Genomic DNA, 22,105 nt, shown 5'->3' with positions numbered 1-22,105 from the left:
AATTTATTAGTTTGCGGCTTCCCAAAAGCATCCAAGTTATCTTTTGATAGCTATCATACACGTCTTCCTGATTATTAAAAACCCATTCAAATAGTAATCGGACATAAAAATACAATAATAAGATACAGTACTTTACATAAAGAAGTCACATTTATTTTACATACCCATTACATTTAGTTACATTTAAAAGTTAAATCAGGCTCTTTGAGGACAGCCTTTACATTGATGTGGCCCTCAGTGAAAACGATTTTAGCACCGCTGCGCTTAGGAAGGTAAATGCAGTTTTCTATAACGTTCACATCGTGATGGAGACCAAAGAGCATGAGTAGTGAAAACGTAGTGTCCTAAAATCATTTTCAACCCTTAATATATTACATGCGCCATGATGATTTTTGAAATCATAATTTGAAAGTACACAAGTTTAAAAGTACAGTAATTTTGTTAAACAAATGCTTGAGCCTGTAAATTGTTTTTGCTCTTTGTTTCAATGTATATTATGAATTGATTTAAAGCAGAATAGAGTATTCAATAAAGAAATACAGGTTTATACTTTGCAGGTTTTGACTAACGCGGGACCTTTTTGGAACGCAACCCCACAAAAAACTAGGGACTACGGGATTGTAGTTTTCTTGACAACGTATGATTCACACAAAAATGTAGACTGAATGCAGTGTACAAGGTCGTCTCTGGCTGACGACACTTGTATAGGGTGACCTCATGATTACAAACATTCATACCCTAAATCTGAACAGCGAGTACAAAAATGACCTCGGCTGATGAGCAATATGCTGTTTGAGGAGAATTTCTTAGTGTGCACATTAGATGTGGTCTTCTTAACACTGCTAGCTTGCTTATAATATCCAGCTCCTCTGTTGAGATCGCCAAAATATAGTTGTTTCCTGAGTAATATCAAGATTTATCTTTCTGGTTCTCAGGAAAGCAGATGCTTGAAATGCAGAACAAAGTCCATAGTAACATTTCAGCCACTGCAGAACCTGGAGCCACTTCACGATCACCCATGTACAGTGTAATATAGTTAATCAGAGCAGGAAATCTTGTAAAACATGGGATAATATACTGGATGCTCTCAGTCTCACAGGATAATTGACAAGCGTGTAGTGTTTTTTTACAGTCCTTCAAATGATGCCTTGGTAAAACGAACCAGTGAGTACTTCCTCTTATTTTTTTTTTGTGGCGCGAGAAAATGTGGGTCATATTTTGCAAGCACAATCCAATTTTCCACATAACTATGAACTTGACTTTAACCCATTTTCCTGCGCTATCCATTTGTACAGCTAGAATTATTCTCTGGCGGTGTGACTCCCTATTATTCACAGCGCGAATTCCTTGTTGTTTTGGCCCAATGGATGAAAGGAGGCTGATGTCTATCTTGGCCTGGAGGGATGAAGGCATGCAATGTGGCAGATTGATTACCCTCATAATGTCCTTTGTACCAGGTCGGCATCCTCGCTGCTATGTTGTGTCACTTTTTTCCCTAAATCTAATCCGTCTGCATTTGGAGTTGACATCGAAATATGGTGCAATGTCATTAAAGTTGATATGTGAAGTTATGAACACATAAAAGACTTAGCCGCTTGGTTATTCCTAGCAGCTTGCTTTTAGCAATGATGGATTTTATCAAAGTCTACCAAAAAGTTGGTTCAAGACAAATTTCTAGTTTTGAATGACTATGTTGACCCTAAAGTTAAATGTGGCCAATTTGCTAAAAGTGGCAAAAGAAATAGGCTACTTAAAACATTTGTTCAGAAATACAAAAAATAAAGAATTTGAAGCTTTTCGATGCACAATGTTAGTTTGAAAATGGCTAAGTTTGTATTTGAAAATAGAAATGAAGTTTAAAAAGGGCATTCAAGCAGCTCTTTGATAATAAATGTACAACATTATGAAAACATTAAGCTAATGGCGAGCTTACTTGTACTGTTGTGTAAAATTATTTTGTCTGCAATTTGCAAAAAAACCCAACTTGTTTCATTGCCCATAATGGTGTTGCATTGTATTTTGTCGTGGTACCAAAAACAACTGCTGCAAAACACAAGGGGAATACAAACTACGGAGACTCGGTGACCAGACTGCACCACTTTTCTTCTCGTGTTTTTGACAGTCTTTTCAAAAGGTTTTGGGGTACCAATAGCAAAAAAATGGCAGACACTTATATAAGTTCATTTGAGGTGAGCCTCATGTTATGTAAACTAAATTCAAATTTATGGATCTATGAGTATTTTTTTAAATACATATTTATTTAACAGTATGTATTTTTGCTTATTACTTAAATCAATATTGTTTTTTTTTTCAATGAATACCATTTGGAGACACTAAATAATACACAATGTCCCTTTCATAAATTCAGTAATATTAATCATTATCTACAGAGAATCATGGATATCGAAATTGATATAGTGTTTATCAATGTGTTGAATATGACTAGGCTGTTGTTATCAAAGATTTTTAAAAATCAGGGCTAATGGCTAAGTAGTTCATTGCATAAAAGTGCCTAGTTGTAAAAGCACTAAGTGATGTTCATTTCCCGTCTTCAAACAGCTAGACACAGTAATTTCCAAATTTTAAAAGTTTACTTCGGAAATGTATGTAGTGTACCAGGTCAAAAATCTTTTTGATTCAAGAGCCTTGAAAGCAATACATTTAGATTTTTGTTTTTTTGTTTGTTTTTTTTTCAGACCCACAACAAATATTTCAAGACAAAATTCAACAACACCACGAGACCTGCTCTCCAGACAAAAGCAAATTCTTCAGCACAATTGATTTACTCTGTAACGTTTGATGATTTGATAAATTCTATGAAATCATAATAATCGCGTAATCAAGAAATATACCGCTTAAAATCTGTCTCCCGCTGACAGTTACGTACGATCATGTTTGCCGTAAATAATGTTTTCAACAAGGTGCGAGCAAGGCTCTTTTGTAAAAAAGTCACAAAATACTGCAAACTAAAAGGATACAGATGCATTTAGGGGAGTGCGCTATGTGTGCTGAGATCCGCCCACCCCTACTGCTCACCCAATCAAATTGCTCAGGGTGCTTGCCTGGCGTTTCAGGGTGTTTACATTTTGCTTTGTGGGTTTTTGTCATAATGTGTATTAACAATACAGCCAAAAAGGGTCTGTTGATGTAACACTAAGTATAAACTGTAGTTACAACTTCCCCAGTATATTCTGGACTGAATGTGCAGCTTTCTGACATTCAAAATATATCCTTCTTTTTTGTAGTTTGTTGGTCTTTCCTGTTATTGCAATAAACGCCAACTGTGGCTAATACGATAAGACATGCTCAAGATTTGCTTAATGTGTTAAAAAAAATCCTGGGAACATGTTCGGGCAACAATACATGGATAATTTTGTAAGAAAAATGGATGTTTGTAACTTAACACGGGTTTAAGGTTTACCTGTGTCTAAGCTAACTCGGCTAGCTTGATGGCACAAGTGCTTTGAAGTGATGCATGGAGTCCACGGCTTCCTTTTGTGTGCGTGTCCGCCTTGTGCAGAGTTATTTATAAAGCAAGTAAAGCCTCAGAACATTCCAGGCTGCCGCAGACCTCTCAGCCATGCAAGTTCTCTTTGTGGACCGACATGCTTGAGAAAGACAAAAGGAAGAAGAATGCTGCAGATTGTCATCGTTTATGGACTTCCTTCTTTACAATGCTTTTTACTTTATTTGATTTTGGCTTTTTATGATTCGTTTTGTCTGTCATGATGAGTCATGCCAGGTCATTTGGCCCTTTAGCTTCCATTTAGGCAGCACTTTTCACTTTAATGCACTGTGGAGAATGCTCTCTATTTTAATGGCCGTTTTTTGAGGGAATATAAATCATTTATTAAAGTGAGAGTAACAATGGCACCATTTGACTCACTTGGGACATTTCTACCTATGTAATTTTGTATTAAATAAGAAGGTAGGGTGCTTAGCTTGTTAAAATGGCATTGACTGGGATCAGGCGCAATATCTGAATCTCTAAAATAATATTTTACTGGATGTGAATAAAAATGGCTTGTTTATTCTGGAACAAGTTACATTTCATTGTCTATGAGAAGGAACCATTTCCATTTTTTTACCGGGATTATAATTTGCCATAAATAACTCACTCACACTAGAAATGTCCAATAAAATGTTTTCTCAGAAAGAGACGAGAACTTGAATAGTCACAGAAAACCAAATTGCTACTCACAAAATGGGACTCATCAAGGTCAAGGGGACAGGCACAAAAAACTTGTTTTGCAATCATTATGGACGGTATGATTTTAATGAATTTTTTATTTAAAATTACTAAATAAATAAAATATGGAGATTTTTTCCAAAATAATAATTTACTTTTTTAAGACCAAAATAAAAGATTTTTACAATATGTTAGATATTTGAATCCATATCAAACAAAGCAATAAATCTAACCACACATGATTCAGAAAAATATGTATATATTCCAAAGATAATACATTTATTCTAGTTTTACTTTTGAACACCAGCATAGGAGATTGCGTGCCTGTCTGTTATTTGGACTATTATTGCACTGTTGTTCTGTTTTTGAACAAGTTTAAATTTCTTAGCTGAGGTTTGGGCTCTTTCCTGTTGGCCTTGCAAGTTCAAAACCCATTGATGTCTTCTCTCCTTATTTTGAGTGTGTACTAAACTATAAAATCATCCTGTTCAATACGACAGGTTTGGGCAAAAATGCTTATTTACAATAAAAGTGTTTTCATTTTATTGTGCTGTATTGTAACCAAGGGGTGGGATGATACGTATTGGTCACGATTCGATTGATATCACGATTCTTGATAATTGCGAAACAAGTATTAAGATTCGATATCATTGATTATTATAATTGTATTTTCTTTCCTAAAAAAACAAGCAACTTAAAACGAACATCTGGGACAATAAACCATAAATGACGTTCAAACAATGCACATCAGTCTGTGTCAGTCAGTCTGGAAGCTGACTTTTATTTCAACTGAGTCAATGAGAACATTACATGTACACTTTTTACAGGTTTACAGCCACAACATTTTGTCAACAGAAATGATCGCTTGGGTTGGTTAATGTTAATATCGGAAGAGGCGCGGTTATGTTCGTCGTGTTACCCCAGTGGGATACGGGTCTGCAGCAAAGTTTGCAGACAGTTTTATGTCGAGCTCCATCTTCCCAGGACTGTGTAAAAACCAAAAGGTGTCCATACTTTGGATTTTTAATTGATGGGCCACCTGCCTAGGTCCTCTTTGCTCGCTTTCTTCCTCCATTTTACACTTCCGTTTGCTTCCCTGCATTTTCACTTCCCAGAACTTGTGATGCATACGATGTATACATGAAGCAATTTTTTTTTTGTCCCACTCTTAATTGAAACATTCTTTTTTTTCTCTAATTCACGACTCTAGCTTGCTTAGCCTTGTTTAAAACCACATCAATGCCGACTTGAGCATTATGTTGAGGTGGGCAAAACCTTGAAAACGGCGTACAAGGGGAGGAAAGAGCCTAATGAGCGGGAATATTTTGTCACTTGATGCCATAATGTCACTCTACTTTGGTAATACTCACATAGTCAACATCATGGCCCCCAGGTAAGGGAAAGCTCACTCGCATTGTGCACGGTACCGCAAAGAGATGGGACATGACCATAAATAAAGAAGGTTTGAATGGACGTTGAGCTACTACACCTCGGAGCTCTTTTATGCTCTTGTTCAAAAAACTGTGTCACTGTGATTTATGAGGCGACCAGTCCCTCTATAGGGGGAAAACAAAAAGTGGGTCACAATTATGACATCAAACCCACCTATGGCGGCAGTGAAAAATGTGCCGGTTTTATTACTTAGCTCGAAGCCAGTGATGTTCAGTGAAGTTTGTTTCGAGTGAGGCTCTGTCAGATTTACAAATAAATGAATTTTCATCTTATTTATTTATTATTTGAATGGCTGAGCAAGAAAGCAACATATAAACTGTAGCAAAAGAAAACATGTTTCATTGTCTTACCTTAACTTATAAATGACGTATATGCGCTTCTCCTTTTAAATAAAAGCATCACTAGATTAGTTATCCTCGATTATGATCAAAAGTCAACGTAACCACAAATAAATTACTGGATGGCTTGACTTACTGTGAGCTTGATAAACTATCACCAGTTCTGTCAATTGGGGTTCAAGTGTACACCAGACCCAGTGTTCATTTTACCTCTGAAAAGTGATGAGTCCCGGGGCCTCGCATGCCCAAAATTCTATGTGTCCCAACAGAGATCTATGGGTCCCCAAAATTTAGTGTAATCGAGGTTGAAATTGTAAATCTGCGACAAATATATAATATAAAGCTACATATTCATTCAGTTTTAATCATCACAGTTTATTGGTAATACAAATCAGTTATCACTTCAAGATATTTCAGTTCACAACAATATTTTACATTATACTAAATAATATTGCTGAAATAATTATATTAATCTATATTTTCATTCAGTTTTAATCATCATAGTTGATTTGTAATGCAAAGCAGTGATCACTTCAGATTTTTCAGTTCACAAAAATATTGTACATTATACAAAATACTATTGCTGAAATATTAGTCTATATATTCATGCACTTTTAATCATCACAGTTAATTGGTAATACAAAGCAGTTATCACTTCAGATTTTTCCATTCATATATTCTTCGTGGTTTGCTGTCCCGCCACATTTGTAATGCCTTCTCAAGGTCCAATTCATTATCATCCTCCTCATAACGTAATCAGGAATATAACTTAGTCCATTTTGGCAGAAAAGTCCTTTTTTTAGCTAGTAGTATTCCTTTGTTTATTTTCTTTCGTCGAATCGTTCGCTTCAACACACGTGTTTTCCTAGCCTCCGTGATCTTCCGAAGAATTTCTCCGCCGATTTTCGTGCCGAATTATTGCCGTTGTTATCACTTTCGGCATTATGTTTTGACTTATTACTGACACTGAAGAAATTACCAATTTTGTGTTGATTTTTTTTTTACCTTAAATCGACGACAAGCACCACAACAATGACGTAATCTCAAAGCAACGAGATCTCGTTGGCCGAGATCGGCGTGCAGACAAAAACTCGAACCGCGAGACCAAAACAACAATGGCGGATCTGCCTGACGAAAAGTTTGGAGTGCGGTAAATCTTTGTTTATAAAAACTAATCTGTTAATAATGACAATTTTGTGTCAAAAAAGTTGCGTCCCGGGGACGCACGTTGATTTGACACTATGCGTCCCCAGCAAAAATGATGCATCTGAGACCCGGGCAAACGAGAACACTGCAGACCAGAATCTTTGGTCTTGCTATCGCCCTCTGTCGTGAGACAAGTAAATTGCATGCCTCAGTCTGCATCTGCTGATGCTTAGCACAATAATATTACGCACTAGGAGGATTTTTGCAGACCGCCAGGGTTTAATTGGTCCTGCCAGAGTCTCATACACTTGTGTTTTTTTAAAACATACAGTGAAATGTTTTTTTTAAATATATAAATGCAAAGTTAATCAAAATATTATTTTTATTTCTTATTATGTAAAAGATCAAACATGTCATGGTGTGTATTTTGCTTTGTATCTCTGTCAGTCAGAAGGAATATTGTTCAGTCAACACTTTGGTGGACACTGTAGCTTATAAGTTGTGCGTTACCATAACCTCTTGTGAACCATCGAAGAAGAACCGGCATCCAGTTGTAGCAGCAACCACGAAAGGTGCGATACTGATATTTAATACTGTAAATTACCAAATCACCCATATGAGTTTTATATTTAATTTATTTGAAAACTTATATCTTATTAGTCTAATTAGATGAAACCCTTGTCCGAAACTCTTGTTTGGAAGCCTGCTTAGGAATACTTTCAAACTATTCCAGTATTTTTCTTGAAGCCTTCCATTGACAATCAAACAGCCTATTCAAATGTTGTTATTAACGGTTTCCACATTTGAATCCGATCAATGTTGCTTTAAAACACAATTATTTTTTCAAACGCTCCTTCAATGTTGAAATGAGGTGCAGAAGGCTGCTAATACGTGTGAAATGTTCTCCTTTTAAAGTGGCATCAATATTCATGTGTTGTGATGCGAAGAGCACGCGAGGAGGAGCGGCAGTGGGATTTAGGATTGAGGGTCAAACGGAGGTCACAGCAGGGAAGCTTTCCAAGCCGCACCCAACCCCCTCCTTTTAAAGCAGAAAGTGGGGTACCACTTTGTGAAGCCTTGCCCTCCCCTGTGGACTTGCGTGTGTGAACTGAATGCTGACTGCGGCTAATTGAGCAGCAAAGTGTGCAAATGAGGCTCATTAATGTGTTTTGTGCGATTATTAATATGTCGTGAAGTCACAAATGAGGCCACGTAAGGCTTTTGCGCCAACAGCTTTCATTTCTTTTTTTGCGTCTTATCTGGTGGTGTTACCGCTGGCACACACAATAAATGCACCTAGTTTTCCAAGCCACGGGTTAGCCCTATCGGACCCGGGAACAAGGTAAAGCATAAAGCCAGTCCAGGTGGTTTAGACAAAAGTCAAAACCTGGGCTGGTTCCAGCTGATCCAAACAAGAACCAGGTTCGCATCTTAAAGGGTGATAGAGCATCCCAAATACATTTCAGCTGATGACAAATGTAATCAATGTATGAATCAATCAAATATAATTAACAAGAAATGTCATTATGAGGCAAATAGGCAATAACCTTTTTTACCATGCAAATTAGTTCATTACAATAAACTATTAATTTCCTAATTTTTTTGTTACAAAATTTGGTTACTTTTATTATAAGAGATTTTACTGACCATAGGAACTACTTGCACTTTTTGTAGCACCTCAAAGGGACAGTGTTTATTATCTAGGACCTCAGTGTTAGAAAAAAACGTCATTCATTTAAAAAACATATTGAGTTAAATAATAAGCAAAAAAATACATTAACAATTTCAAATTAATGAGCATTTTTTTAAATACTCTGTAGTATTACATGAGCCTTACCTAAAGGAAGCTGACATAATTATCCCCCATCTTGCTGATACAAGTACACCCAAAACCAAAAACTTTGTGAAATGCGAAGCAAAAATTATACTGATAAAAAATGGTGCAGTTTGGTCACTTTGAGTTTTGGTAGGTTGTATTATTCATTGTAGTCGTTTTTGGTTGTTTTATTTCTAAAGAGCAAATTTAGCCCTGAGGAAAAAAAAAAAAGAACCTAATTTTCCAAGTTTACTTTGAACTCGCAATCCTGGCTCGTACAAATCTAAATCTTCAGTCATTTTATTGTTTGATTTTAAAAATCAAACTTATTTTAAATACCAGAACCAGGCTTTAACAAAGGAACCCGAGCAGAACCTTTGATTCTGGGCTCACATGTGTCCAGTGTGCCTCCACCAGTCATGCCCGATGGTCCGTTTCAAATTGTTTCCACATTACTGTGCATGCTACCCCATTCGTACACTTTGTGATCAAAATGAGGACCAAAGAGAAGATAAGAGAGCAAAAAATGGACCCACTGCCACTGAGACCACAGGTTGCCTGTAAAGTCACAATGCAGCACATATTCACCGAGCTTTTGTACTCGGTATATTCCTCCCCCACCGTTTTTTTTTCTTTAACTCCATTAAAAGTGGTCACTATACAGACTCAAAGTTTAGGGCCTCTATTCAAGCAGGTCGCTTTTGTGCCTGCACACTAGGCTGCACGGAGGTACTGGGGGTGGGGTGGGGTGGTGCAAAAGGGTGGGCTGTGCCTTTATCCACTTCCATTTATATTTTTTTCCCCCTGAAGCACTCTGACATTCTAGCACCTGTTTTCAGTCACAAAACCATTAATTTATCACTGAATTATTAAGCAAGGAAAGCGCACAATACGTCTGGCGCTCTTTTGGCACTGAAGGGCGGAGGGTGTTGCCGTGGCAACATGTTTGGTGATGAAGATGAGGAGGTAAAGAGGGGAGTCGTCATCATAACCGATAATCAAAAATTGCCATTCATTCCGCCGCTTTCCTGGTGTAGAAAACAGATGTGGAGATAGTAAGGAGGACCACCCCTATGACGCCACTTGAATCAATAGCTCGCTTCCAACTGAAGAACGTGACAAGATAGAGTTAAGAGAGGTTAAGACCCACGACGCTGCAGCTGTCTCTGGAGAGGCCCCCTGGTTTGGTCGTGCACACTAGCGGAAGAGACAGCAGAAAGATTCTCGCTTTTGTTGCCACAATGAGCAGTTGTCATCTCGGGGTCCCTTCTAAGAAGAAAGCAGGACTTACTTATTTATCCAATTCAAATCGACATTTCAATATAATGGATGCAATTTAGAAAGTTCATACCGGTGCTCAAATTCTTTGAAAATGCTTGAATTATGATGTTGTGTTTTCAAGGAGTAAAACGTGCTTGTATTTTGGGTGAACTGCTTGTAAATGCTTGAAATTCTTGTCAACGAGTTTCCTTAAAAATGACAGTGCTCTCTGGTGGCTTTGCTTTTGCCATTGAATATCTTCCCTCGTAATGAACTGCTGATGGCATTAGTTTGTATGGAATTGTCCTGTGAATCCTCATCGCCAACGACGGATCGCTCCAAATAGGACAGGTGCATGCTACACCTAAACTGGTTACTATGAAAGGTGTATTAGTGAAAGTATTAAGTATCGATTATGGGCATTTATTATGGCCCATGCATAAAGAGTTTGGGTAACGCTTCTCAGTAATCAATTGTAATAGGAAAAACTTCCTCCACCTGAAATTGTAAGCTACATATTACTGTCAATTTTACCCATTTTAAGATTTTTTGCGATTTACTCCATCTAATAATCATGTCTTGTTGAATGCACACAAAAGATTAAAATCGCATATGTAAACCGCAGATTTATTTTTGACTCTGGGAAAAAAATGTATATAATGCTCCTGGAGAAATTGGAAAATTGGCTTTGGAAGTCCTGAAAAAGTGCTTGAGTTTGGGAGTGAAAAAGTTGTACGAACCCTGAACTTAAGTAATCAGAGAAAGTAGGTTGGATTCTCCAGCAACTGAGCTAAATAATTTGCTTGTGAGGTTTAGTTATTTTGTGTACATTTGGGAATTTTTGCAAGGAGTGGTGACTGCGATCACATACCTGTCAACTTATATATTTTCCCAGCACCGTATACGTTTTTTCATCATTTCAAATTGTTTATGCCGTATAACAGATTTTATAAGGGGGGAAACCTTTTTTCTAATAAGACTCATCTCGTCTTGCCTATTTTTGCTCTAATCCTTATCGTCTCGCTCAGCTGCAGCAGATGACACTGTCAATGTAGATCGCTAATATTGTTGCAATATTCTACATAGTCTGTTTTGCTGTGAGGATTTTGGTGCCGTGTTGGTTTCTTAGGTTTATCATCATTTAATAAGGGGAATCCCAACCATTAATATGGGGAGCAATTGGCTGAGGTTGACGGGGATGAGATCAAGAGAATATTTATGATACGTTAGCACTTACTGTACACTTATAATTAAATTTACTGTAACTTTAAATGAATGTTCACACAAAAAGAAATTACAGCATGATTCTTATTTTATTTTTTTGCCTCCAGTAGTTTGCATGTGCCAACTACAACCAGCTTTGGTGAGCGGTCTCTCGTGGTAGTCTCTGTGACAGCTTGTGACCTGGATTGTCTTTTGTATAAAGAGCATGATTTTTGTTCTAATTACTATATCTCTAACTTGCTTATATAGATACCTCTTTATTTCCCTGTGGTGTTTGAAACTTTCAATGTGTATGGCTTTAAAAGGCAGTGTCTTGAATGGTGAGTGAGGTAGGCATTAGCAAGCGCGGGTGTTGAGTTAACTGGTTGTTGCACAATGACTGTGTAAGAACCACGAGTTTAATGTTTCAGTGAAGTTATTTATACTGGCAGGGTCCTTTTACTGTGTGCCAATTGCTTTATCTTTAAAATTGGTTTATTGATTACTTTGTTAAAACAAAGTATTTTCATTTTAAACTCTTTATGCCAAAATATAACTTAAAGGAGCTGCACGGAATTTGAAACTTTTTTACCCGTGCAAGTATGTGCATTTCTGAGACGCACTCAAATAACCTCTTTTTTAATCTTTCTTGTGCTTTGGGTTTGCATTTACACTGTACTTAAAGAAGGTCCTTTCTTAGTTTCACTTTTCACAAATAGAAAAAAAATAAAAACCGCAGAGATGACATCACTCTACACCACTCCATCTCCATCACCCCATTCCTCCGACCTCATTTTTGTTCCAGAGCAAACAACTTAGCTAAAAGATAAAAGCAGAAATGTGCGTTAGAAAATAAAGCATAAGGGATTTTGACCTTAGTTTGGCGCTCTAACACATACTTGATGGAAAAAATATTAAACTTTCAACTTTTTCAAAGATACCTCAAACCTTTAAAATTTAAGATAATGGAAAACTTTCATTACAGTTTATTTGCACTGGTTTAGTCTGTAATGCGTTGGAAAATTTAGAAAAATATATATCATCCGTATTTTCCAACCGAAAAGTTAATCGCTAGCATTGAAACCTTTACTGAAAGTCCATAATGGTCACATTCAATGAACACCGTCATATTCATCTTGTTTCAATCTTTCAGTTTTGGGTTTATTATTTTTTTTCCTATACAATTGTTTCTGTTTTTTTCCTAAATAAAGTATAAAAAATTGTATTTTCTCATTTTAACCAAAGTTATTTTGTAATACATACGTACATTCAGATTCAGATTCAGATTCAGATTCAGATCTACTTTATTGTCATTCTAGTACACGTGTATACAGAACGAAATGTCGATGGATCTGACTCCCACAGTCTCCCTCAGTGTCCTTCAGTGTACAGATATAAATAAAGCTGTATTGTGTTATTTACCATAGTGCCGATAGTGCAAGAAGAGACGCTAACCAGAGGTTAACAAGTCAGGTACACAGTACCATTATATTGTAAACAATAACACTGTAAGTAATAACACTGTAAGTAACAATAGTGCAGAGATCAAATGTGCAAGGAGTGGCAAGCTATAAAAAAACTGCCACTAGTGCAAAAGTCAAATTAGCAGCCGTTTAGATTTAAGTTAACTATATGTTAGATTGACCATTTAACAGTCTAATGGCCAGGGGGACTAGACTATTGCGGAGCCTGGTGGTCCTGCACCGCACACTGCAGTACCTCTTCCCAGAGGCTAGCAGAGTGAATAGTCCATGATGGGGGTGAGAGGGGTCCCCGGTAATGTTCTTAGCATGGGATAAGCAGCGCTTCTGGCCAATGTCCTGAATGGAGGGAAGTGTAGTCCCGATTATTTTCTCCGCTGTCCTCGTTACCCTCCTCACACTACCCCAGTCGGTAGCGCTGCAGCCTCCACACCACACAGAGATACAGCTTACGAAAGTAAACGCAAATGTGTCAAATGAGCAGTTTTCCATAGATGCTGGTTTGACCAATTGTGACCTTTAATTTTTCATTAGAATTAGAATTTGCTCTTTTTTGTCATAATAACAATAAAGTAACAAATATTTTCCATGGGGATACATGTGGTACTTTAGTATAAACATGTGAAATATAAAAATAGGATTAAAAAAAGACATGTTAAAATGAATAGGCTTGTCACGTCCAGAACAATGGGTAGACCCAATCGCGTAACGTTTCTCACAAGTTTGAGATGGAGAGAGGAAGGGCGACGCCCGTGATCCGGTGCTCACTGGATGCGGGAGGCAAGTCGCTCTCGCAATCGTATCGTGATCCGAATACGGAAGTGGATCTTCTGTAGCGGGAGTTGGCGGTTTCAGGGACGGAAAAACTGGTGGATAGCCGGGACAGGAGAGCAAAAACGTGGCCGGGATCAAAAACGGGTCGCAGCCGGAGGAACGGACAGGTGAAAAAACGGGTGCAAAAACGGGACAGTCGGGAGTAAGGGTCAAAAAGGCTTGCCTTGTAACAACAGAGGTTTGCAAACGGACTGACAACTGGAGAGTGACAGGACTGGGCTTAAAAAGGGACAGGGAACCATTCAGATAGCCCGCAGTGGCTGGTGCCAAATGAGTGGGCACAGGTGATCCAAATTGGTAATCATGACAAGGCTAAAATATTTACAAGGTAGTGCTTGGAGACTGACCTAAGTTGTAAGTTATCGTGAGAATAGTGCAATAGAAAATAGTGCAATGACATTAGCAGCAACGATAAACAGGATGTGAATAGCCATTTTTCTATACATAGGCAAGATGTATCTATTTTAACCATTCTTTAACAGTTTAGTGCATTTGTTTGGGGTTATGATGGCCCTGGGGAAGAAACTGTCTCCAAGCCTCTTAGTCCTTGATTTAAGGAACCTGTAGCGCCTACCAGAGGGCAGGAGGTCAAAAAGGTGGTGGCTTTGCTGCGGTCTCTCAAGCCGGCAATGCCCTCCACACTGGGCAGAGAGCAGCTAATAACTTTCTGGGCTGACTTGATGACTCTCCGTATGTTTTGTCTCATTACTGCCGTCTTCCCAGCATACCACACTGTGACGCTGTATGCCAGAATTGTAATTATTTGGAGCCACATCAGTAAATGTGCATTCACAAAATGACTGCCTTTAAAACATTTGATGTACATGTATTTAGAATTTTTAGGCCTGGGGTGAGTAGCAGAGCTCCCCCTACAACTTTGAACCATGAACATTTTGATGAAAACATGTCCTGGCAAAGTTGATATTAGCATCTAACTAGAAGAGTATCGCAAGCACGGTAAGCTTTTGCTCTCAGCTGGAAAATTAAAAAGATAATACTGTGAGTTTTTCTAAACCCTGAAATGTTCATCACATTTTTATAGTCTTTACTGCAAGCAGTCGTTTTTTTTTTTACAAGGCAACGATTCATGTGTCTTTGGAGACATATTGCTGCATTTTTTTGCTTCAGCTGTAAGAGCGTCCAATGAAATGACAATTGTGGGGGTGGGATTAGTCGATCAATACGGCATGAGATTGTTCACGCTTATCGTCTCCTCCTGGGACTCTCACTGTGAGAGCAATTGTCTGCAATCCTTACCTCATGTCCGAGTGGTTTTAGGGCGGTGTGGAAAACGCTCAGCTGTGTGTTTGAAAATGGAATACCAAAGCTTTTGCTTTTTTGTTTGTTTGCAGATGAAGCTGTGGAATAAGTACAAGGTGACCAGCATCCCGTCGCTTGTGTTTGTGGACGCAGCCACGGGGAAGGTGGTCTGTCGGAACGGCCTCCTGGTGGTCAGGGATGATCCCAAAGGTGAGGCTGAGTGGGGGTCTACACACACCATGTACCATATTTTTTAGACTTTAAGGTGCACCTAAAGACCCCAAGTTTGCTAGAAATTTAAAAGTGCGCCTTATAACACCCCAATGCTTCTTATTTACTTCAAAATACAACGGAAATGATTGTGAAAGCATACAGTATTTTTGTGTGTGTGCCCTTACACAAGGTGTTACGTTATACGACCGTATTTTTGCAATGAATTGTATTGAGAAAAGCTCGGCAAGTGAATAGAAAAAATGGTGAGGTTTGGTCACACTGAGTCTCCATAGTTTGTATACTTCCTTGTGCTTTGTAGCACTCTCTTTCGGTTGCACTGAATGATATAGCAACATCTAGATATCAAATATTAAACAGTGCCCCTTTTAAGTATGTATTCATATTTGTATTAATCTATTTTTTAATTTATGTGGGATGAAAGGTATGTTGTTGATACAAAAATTTGTTCGTTTTCTCTTGAGAAAGGACACTTCTTTTCTTTTCGCTTTTTAATTGGCTTTACTAATGATTGTTGTAATGTTTGTATGATTGATTGAAGAAGCAAAGTTATTTTGGGGACAGGTCTCCTATAAGCCTTTAGCTTCAACGTGTCTTCCCTTATTTCTTTCCAGAGTATTTATTGATTTTGTGAGGTGATGTTTTTGGCAACACAATTAAAAAGGAAGAAAAAAAAATAAAAAATGTTTTCATATTATGTAAAAGTCTTGTGTTTCTTGGTATCATCTGGATCATTTGAGGGCTTACTTGTGTCCACCAGCTGTTAGATTACTCCGTGCCTCTTTTTTAAATCTTCTGTGCAGCACATCGCCATCACACGAGGAGTTTTAAGATTTGCATCGCATTTACATTTCTTCCCATGGCTTTGCTGCACTAGCGGTATACTCAAAAGCGATCAATCATGTGTGAGAATTGCCTGCTAAAGGCGATACAGGGAAGAGCCAGGGTGGATTTCTTTCCTTTTTGACAGCTTTTACTGTCCAGCTAATGAAATCCAGAACAGGCCTGTGGTAATATTTACATGATTCATTAACTGCGCTCGCAAACGAGCTGACGGTGAAGAGGACATAAATTATTTGCTGTAGAACAAGCACATACATTTCAAGAGTTTATTACTAATTATTGTGGTTACTCTTATTGTACGGGGATGGTTTCCTTAACGTTTTTATTGTTTCTTTGTTTAAGTTTAGTCTAGCTAATAAATTGGAGGGTTGGGTGATTATGGACAAATAATAAGAGCAGTCTGTCTAGATATTTGCGAGTTTAGAAGTTTTAGTTTCATTGATTAAAAATACATCGTGCGCAAAATGTTCAGACAAGAATGACTTAATGCAAATTATAAGTCACAGCTCATGCGAAAAACTTAAATTACAGTAACTAGTTAGTAACAGCACAAAATTGGTGTAATTCAAAACTGAACTTATATTTTGCCTACCATCAATTACACTATTAAAGGGTCACCATATATTGTTTAGATCCTCCTAGTGCTAAAGAAACCTTCATTTATTGAAAGAAAAATATTAATTTGAATAATAAGCACAAATGTGTGAACTGCCAATACATTTTTATTTATTTTACATGAGTCTCACCGAGAGGGAGCTGACATCATTGTCCGTCATCCTGCTGTTAAGGGTACCCCTAAAACAAAAACCTGTCTGAAACGTTGGGGGTGAAGGGGGAAAGAAAATGGGGCAGTTGAGTCAACTTGAGTCTCCGTAGTTTGTTTTCTTCTGAGCTTATCAGCACTCGTTTTTAGTTGCACTACACAATACAGCCGGGTTCGGGCCTAAAATCCTAAATCAGAGTCAGAATATAGTCAGACTATACGGCAAAGTTGTACTACTGAAAAGAAATGATGAGACATTATTGGCCCCGATGTCATTTCATGTGTATCCCCCTGTAAATATGTTTTTTCTTGAAGCATTGGTCTGTACCTGATATTTGTTTTATCATGTACAGAGATCAAGTCAAGTCATGTTTTATCAAAGGGCTGCACAGATCAAAGACTATTGCAAACTACAGACTATTATGACACCATCCCCTCATCTAAAACCTACATGAGGGCAAATAATACCCTTGGTTTACAAAATTACTGGAGACCAGAGCCACCCGCAAAAAGTGAAAATCCACTGAGTAGTGTCGCACCTTTTATTTATTTAATTTTTTGCCTCCAATAGAGCAGACTTGCCGACTTACCGAAAGAGTGAGCGAGAGAGAACAAATTGATGATTGGAAATTTTAACAAAGCCCTGCCGATTGGCCAACTGAGAGAGAGAGCCAGAGAGAGAGAAACAGAGAGAGCCAGAGCCAGAGTTTACTTTACTGTGTACCAGTCTTTGATTTTAAAGCCTAAGATGAAAGACATTTTTCTGCTGCTCTCAGCTGCACTCATTTGAAATGTGTTGAAATCTTAAAACTTGAAGTGAAGAGACATTTACTTGCTCTGCTGCTGTATTTACTAAAGTGTGTGTGTGTTGAAATGAGAGTTTTATTCCCACCTGTGCAACTCATTTATGCAATGTGTACAATTTGGCACCTTATTACTGAAAAGTTGAGTCAAAGACCTTACGACCTGTTACCTTACCTGCGCATAGTTCCTCAAAAGGTTTTAGCCCAACAGGCTAAAATCCTGCCCCGTTACAGTTGTCTTAATGAAAGGAACGGAATATTAAGTTGATAGTGATTTATTGATTATTTCTTGACCATAAAATTCATCAAGATGTACAGCACGGGTGGCCAACCCGGTCCTCCAGAGCCGCATGCCATGAATGTTCCGGATATTTCTCTTCTCCAACTCAGGTGATGCAAACGTTCAGCTTGATAGCAAGCTGTTTAGGAGCTTGATAATGATGCAGGTGATTGGAATCCCCTGTATTGGAGCAGAGAAACTCCCAAAATATGGAGGACATCCGACTCTTGAGAACTGGGTTGGCCACCCCTGCTGTACAGTATTATTATCATAGTAGCCTTTAATGCAGAGTGGAAAGAATTGACAATATATTCGTCAATCGTGGTTATTTGTGTGACAATCGTCTCCAAAATATCCAAATCGTCACAGCGTATCAATGATATGTGTCATGATGTATTTCAATGACTGGCAAAATCGGGAAAACGCGTATTTTTTCCCAACAGGACACCCAGGTGCTATTGTTTATTTTGGATTTTTGAATCCAGGTCCTACCCGATAATTTCTAATCACTGGGGATAGAAAGCATAATTTAGTAGTAAATCTTGCTACTAAACTGAGACATCCTTGCACTGCAAGTGAGTGCAATCGTATCACCTTAAAGGGACAGTGTGTATTATTTGACCACTAGATGTCACTGTATTGTGTAGCCCAACTGAACTATAAAGCACAAGGAAGCATACAAACTAAAGGCTCAAAGTGAAAGGCCCCGTTTTCTTTTTTTTTTGCCAAGCCTTTGACAAAGATTTTTGTTTTTTGGGGGGTACCATTAGAAACAAAATGGTGGACAAACATTGTCGGCTCATTCAAAGGGAGCCCCACTTTATGTAAAATATATAAAAACCTCTTGAATTTAGGGTAAGAAATTAAGCCTGAGCCCGACCCAAATTTCGGGCCTAAGATGTCAATTATTATGTTCAGGTTCGGGCTAGTCCAGACTTTTGTTTTTTTTTAAATTACCGGTATGCCTTTGGAGAGTTGCCTTTCTTTGGTGACATCTAGTGGACATAACTGCAGGTCATTATTTTACATGATGTGGCTCATTTTTTTCCTGTGTTCCTCTCAGCATTGTCTCAGATGCCGGGTTAAATCTTTTGGTACCCCTGATCCAGCCCACAGGCCGTATGTTTCACACACCTGGTCTACATTAAAAAGATAACTCGTTCTGCTGTAAGATGTTATGCTTGAGATGGCTCCATGTTTATTAAAACCGTGAGAGCAGCTGCCATGCTAGCCAACGTGGGTGTAGGAATGACCCCGGCAATGATGAAAAAGCAGACTGGAGTGCCTGCAGCTTGCGTGGAAGATGGAGAATGTGCGAGTGGGCCTTTTAGCTTCAGGACCACAATGAGCGGCTGTTGGGCTGCAGACGTGTCATTCCTGCCTAATGAAGCCCCGTGCATAAAGGCGCCATTATGGAGCGGCTGTACAAGCCTTTATTTAGGATTACCTCCTCTGCCCGCCCTCTCTGTATAACTCCACTTTCTGGTGCCCAGGGGCTAACAATGAAGACACCGTGAAAAGGAAGGGACAGCAGAGCAAGTAGGAAGGTAAAGATGAAGCCTTTGACATCTGGTTGCCTGGGCTCACTTTAAATATGATGGGTATGTCAAAGTTAGTTAGTCCAATCCAATCACAAATCAGTTTTTATGATTACCCAAGACACCTTAAACATCGGTGATGCCATTTTCAGGTTTTCCAAAGGGAACAATTCCAAGAAATGTGTTGTTTATTGCTATCAATGCTAGCATGTTAGAGAGGTGGACGTCATTAAATGCAGGTTAAGTTTTTGTCAATTAAGCAACAACGTTCATTAAAAACACTATTGATTTTAATAATAAGCAAAAATACATTTCATTGCGTTCATTTTTTTAAGATACTTCTTTGTTGAGGATTTTGCATTTATTTGACATAACATGAGCCTCACCTAGAGGGAGCGGACATAATTGTTAGCCATCTTGTTGTTATAGGTACCCAAAAACCAAAAACATCACGATAGGCTGGGTAAAAAAATGAGAAGAAAAATGGTGCGGTTTATCTGTAATTTCTATTCTTCCTTATCCTTTTTAGCACTTTTTTTGTGGTTGCACTACACAATATAGTGACATGTAGTGGTCAAACAATGCACACGCAGTTCCTTTACCCCTTACGGAACATACTGTAGTTAACTAATTGTCATAAATTTGATATTCCTTTGTTTAATTGTAGATGGATGAGATTACTGTAGCGCTTAAACTAGTCACTTAAGACTTTCCAATGCCCTTGAATCAATGAATGAGTCAACAACAGAATAATGTCCCTTTACTATGTACTTCACACTTTACGCAATTACATTTTTGTACAGAGAAGAAAAAAAAAAGTCATGTTGATTTTAGTAGCCCTTAATCACAAAGGGTCAAGGGCTGCACAGACCAGAGTATTGCAAACTACGGACTATTATTACACCATCCCCTGATCTAAAACCTACATTAGGGCAAAGAAAATCTCAAAAACCTCAACATGAGGAAAATGAAGAAACCCTGAGAAGGGACTGCACATGAGGTAATCCCGCTTCCAGGATGACCTGGCTACAATGGATGTTGCAATAACGAATAATACACGGATATCGTCAACAGGAAATATTGGTCATTCATAAGCTATAGAATAAAAGTGTGTTTTAAGCCTAGATTTAAACAGCTCCACTGAGGTTTCAGATGGATTCCATGGAGCAGAGCATTCCACAGCACCGGGGCCTGAATGGAGAACGCTCTTGAACCTGCGGTTCTCATCTTGGCTCTTGGGATTACTAGTAGACCAGCATTTTCAGAGTGAAGGCTGCGGCCCAGAACATAAGGGGGAAATTAAAACTGAAAGATATGAGGGAGCAAGTTCATGTATTAGAAAATTAGAAAAAAGGAATATGTAGTCATGTCTGAAAACACGTTGCGTTATCCAATTTGGTACTAAGTGACCATTTTGGGGGTCACACTTCCTTTAAAGGTCTTTTAAAGGGACAGTGTGTAATATGGCTGCGGCCATGTTCTTCTAGCATCTAGCCGCCACTCGTACTCTGTGGCACTGGCCCTCGCTCACGCCAGACAACACAGTGCCATGTAGTGGTCAAAAATTGCACACTAGGGCTTTAAATGCTATTTTGTCATATTTGCTGCTAAATTTGAACCACGTATACGGTAATAGATACAACATAAATGAACAGGAATTTTTGCTTTTTTATGTAGTGAGGTTCATTTAATCTCCCTAAAAATTCAGAAATAATGCTGGTTTCACTTAAAGGGACATCGTGTATATTTAGCGCCTCCTTTGTGGTAAAAAAAATAACATTCATTTAAAAACAACATCTTTGACTTAAATAATAATGCTGCAAACAAAGACCAAAACACTTGTGAAAAGCTGAAGGGAGAAAATAAATTGTGCCGTTTGGTCACTTTTAGTCACCGTAGTTTGTATTCTTCCATTTGCTTTGTATCACACTTTTTCATTTGCACTACAGCAGGAGTCACCTACTTTTTAAAGCTGAGGGCTTCTCTTTGTTAGTGATTGGCACTCACTGGTGCTAGTGTAATATGCATTTCAAAAATTCCAACTTTATCATGTTATACCTATATTGTTACTATGTTACTACACAATGCTGACATAAAGTGTTCAAATATTACAGGTTGCCCCTTTAACAGCACATGATTTGGCTTGCATGAAAACCTGACATTCACTAGTAACTCGCCAAATATTTCATTGCTTTGAAGATTTTTTTATGCTCGCTAAGATGTTTTGAGCGTGTTTAAAATTTGATGGCAACGCATTAACTACAGCTCTCCTTCAAAGATGGACTCCTTTGAACAATTTAATCCGATAGCTAACACATTTTAGCAACATTTGCAAGACAGATGGAAGATAAATTGAAAAAGTAAAATTTGGATTTTTATTATTGTGCCACATGTGTGATAAATTTTCAGACCATCCAAAATGCCCATCTAGTAATAACTGCCTTAAAGGTCTGCTTTTCTTGTTTGATACTATCATTTTTTTAGGGATGTACAAGAACCGATACAAGTTATCCATTTCAATGCATATACCACCAACATTTTTAATGTGTTAGTACCAGAGGTGTGTAGTAACGGAGAACATTTGCTCGGTTACATTTACTTGAGTAAGTTTTGCGAAATGTTGTACTCTGAGTATTTTTAAATCCCTATACATTTACTTGAGTAAAAA

The 22,105-nt window shown here is 38.1% G+C and overlaps 1 protein-coding gene across 1 annotated transcript in view; it reads left to right on the top strand.

Annotated features, from left to right (window-relative positions):
* The window catches only part of nxn (nucleoredoxin), a 64,421-nt gene that overhangs the window by 29,066 nt on the left and 13,250 nt on the right, over positions 1 to 22,105 (top strand). Inside the window, exon 2 of the mRNA XM_088345667.1 lies at positions 15,072 to 15,189. Coding sequence (XP_088201793.1) covers positions 15,072 to 15,189 — 118 coding nt within the window. The remainder of the gene's footprint in view (positions 1 to 15,071; positions 15,190 to 22,105) is intronic.

The sequence above is a fragment of the Urocampus carinirostris genome, chromosome 10 (assembly GCF_059441175.1).
Source record: "Urocampus carinirostris isolate Australia breed hairy pipefish chromosome 10, RoL_Ucar_1.0, whole genome shotgun sequence".
Taxonomy (NCBI): domain Eukaryota; kingdom Metazoa; phylum Chordata; class Actinopteri; order Syngnathiformes; family Syngnathidae; genus Urocampus; species Urocampus carinirostris.
The sequence above is the reverse complement of the archived record's forward strand: the minus strand, read 5'-3'. Positions and strand labels throughout refer to the sequence as shown.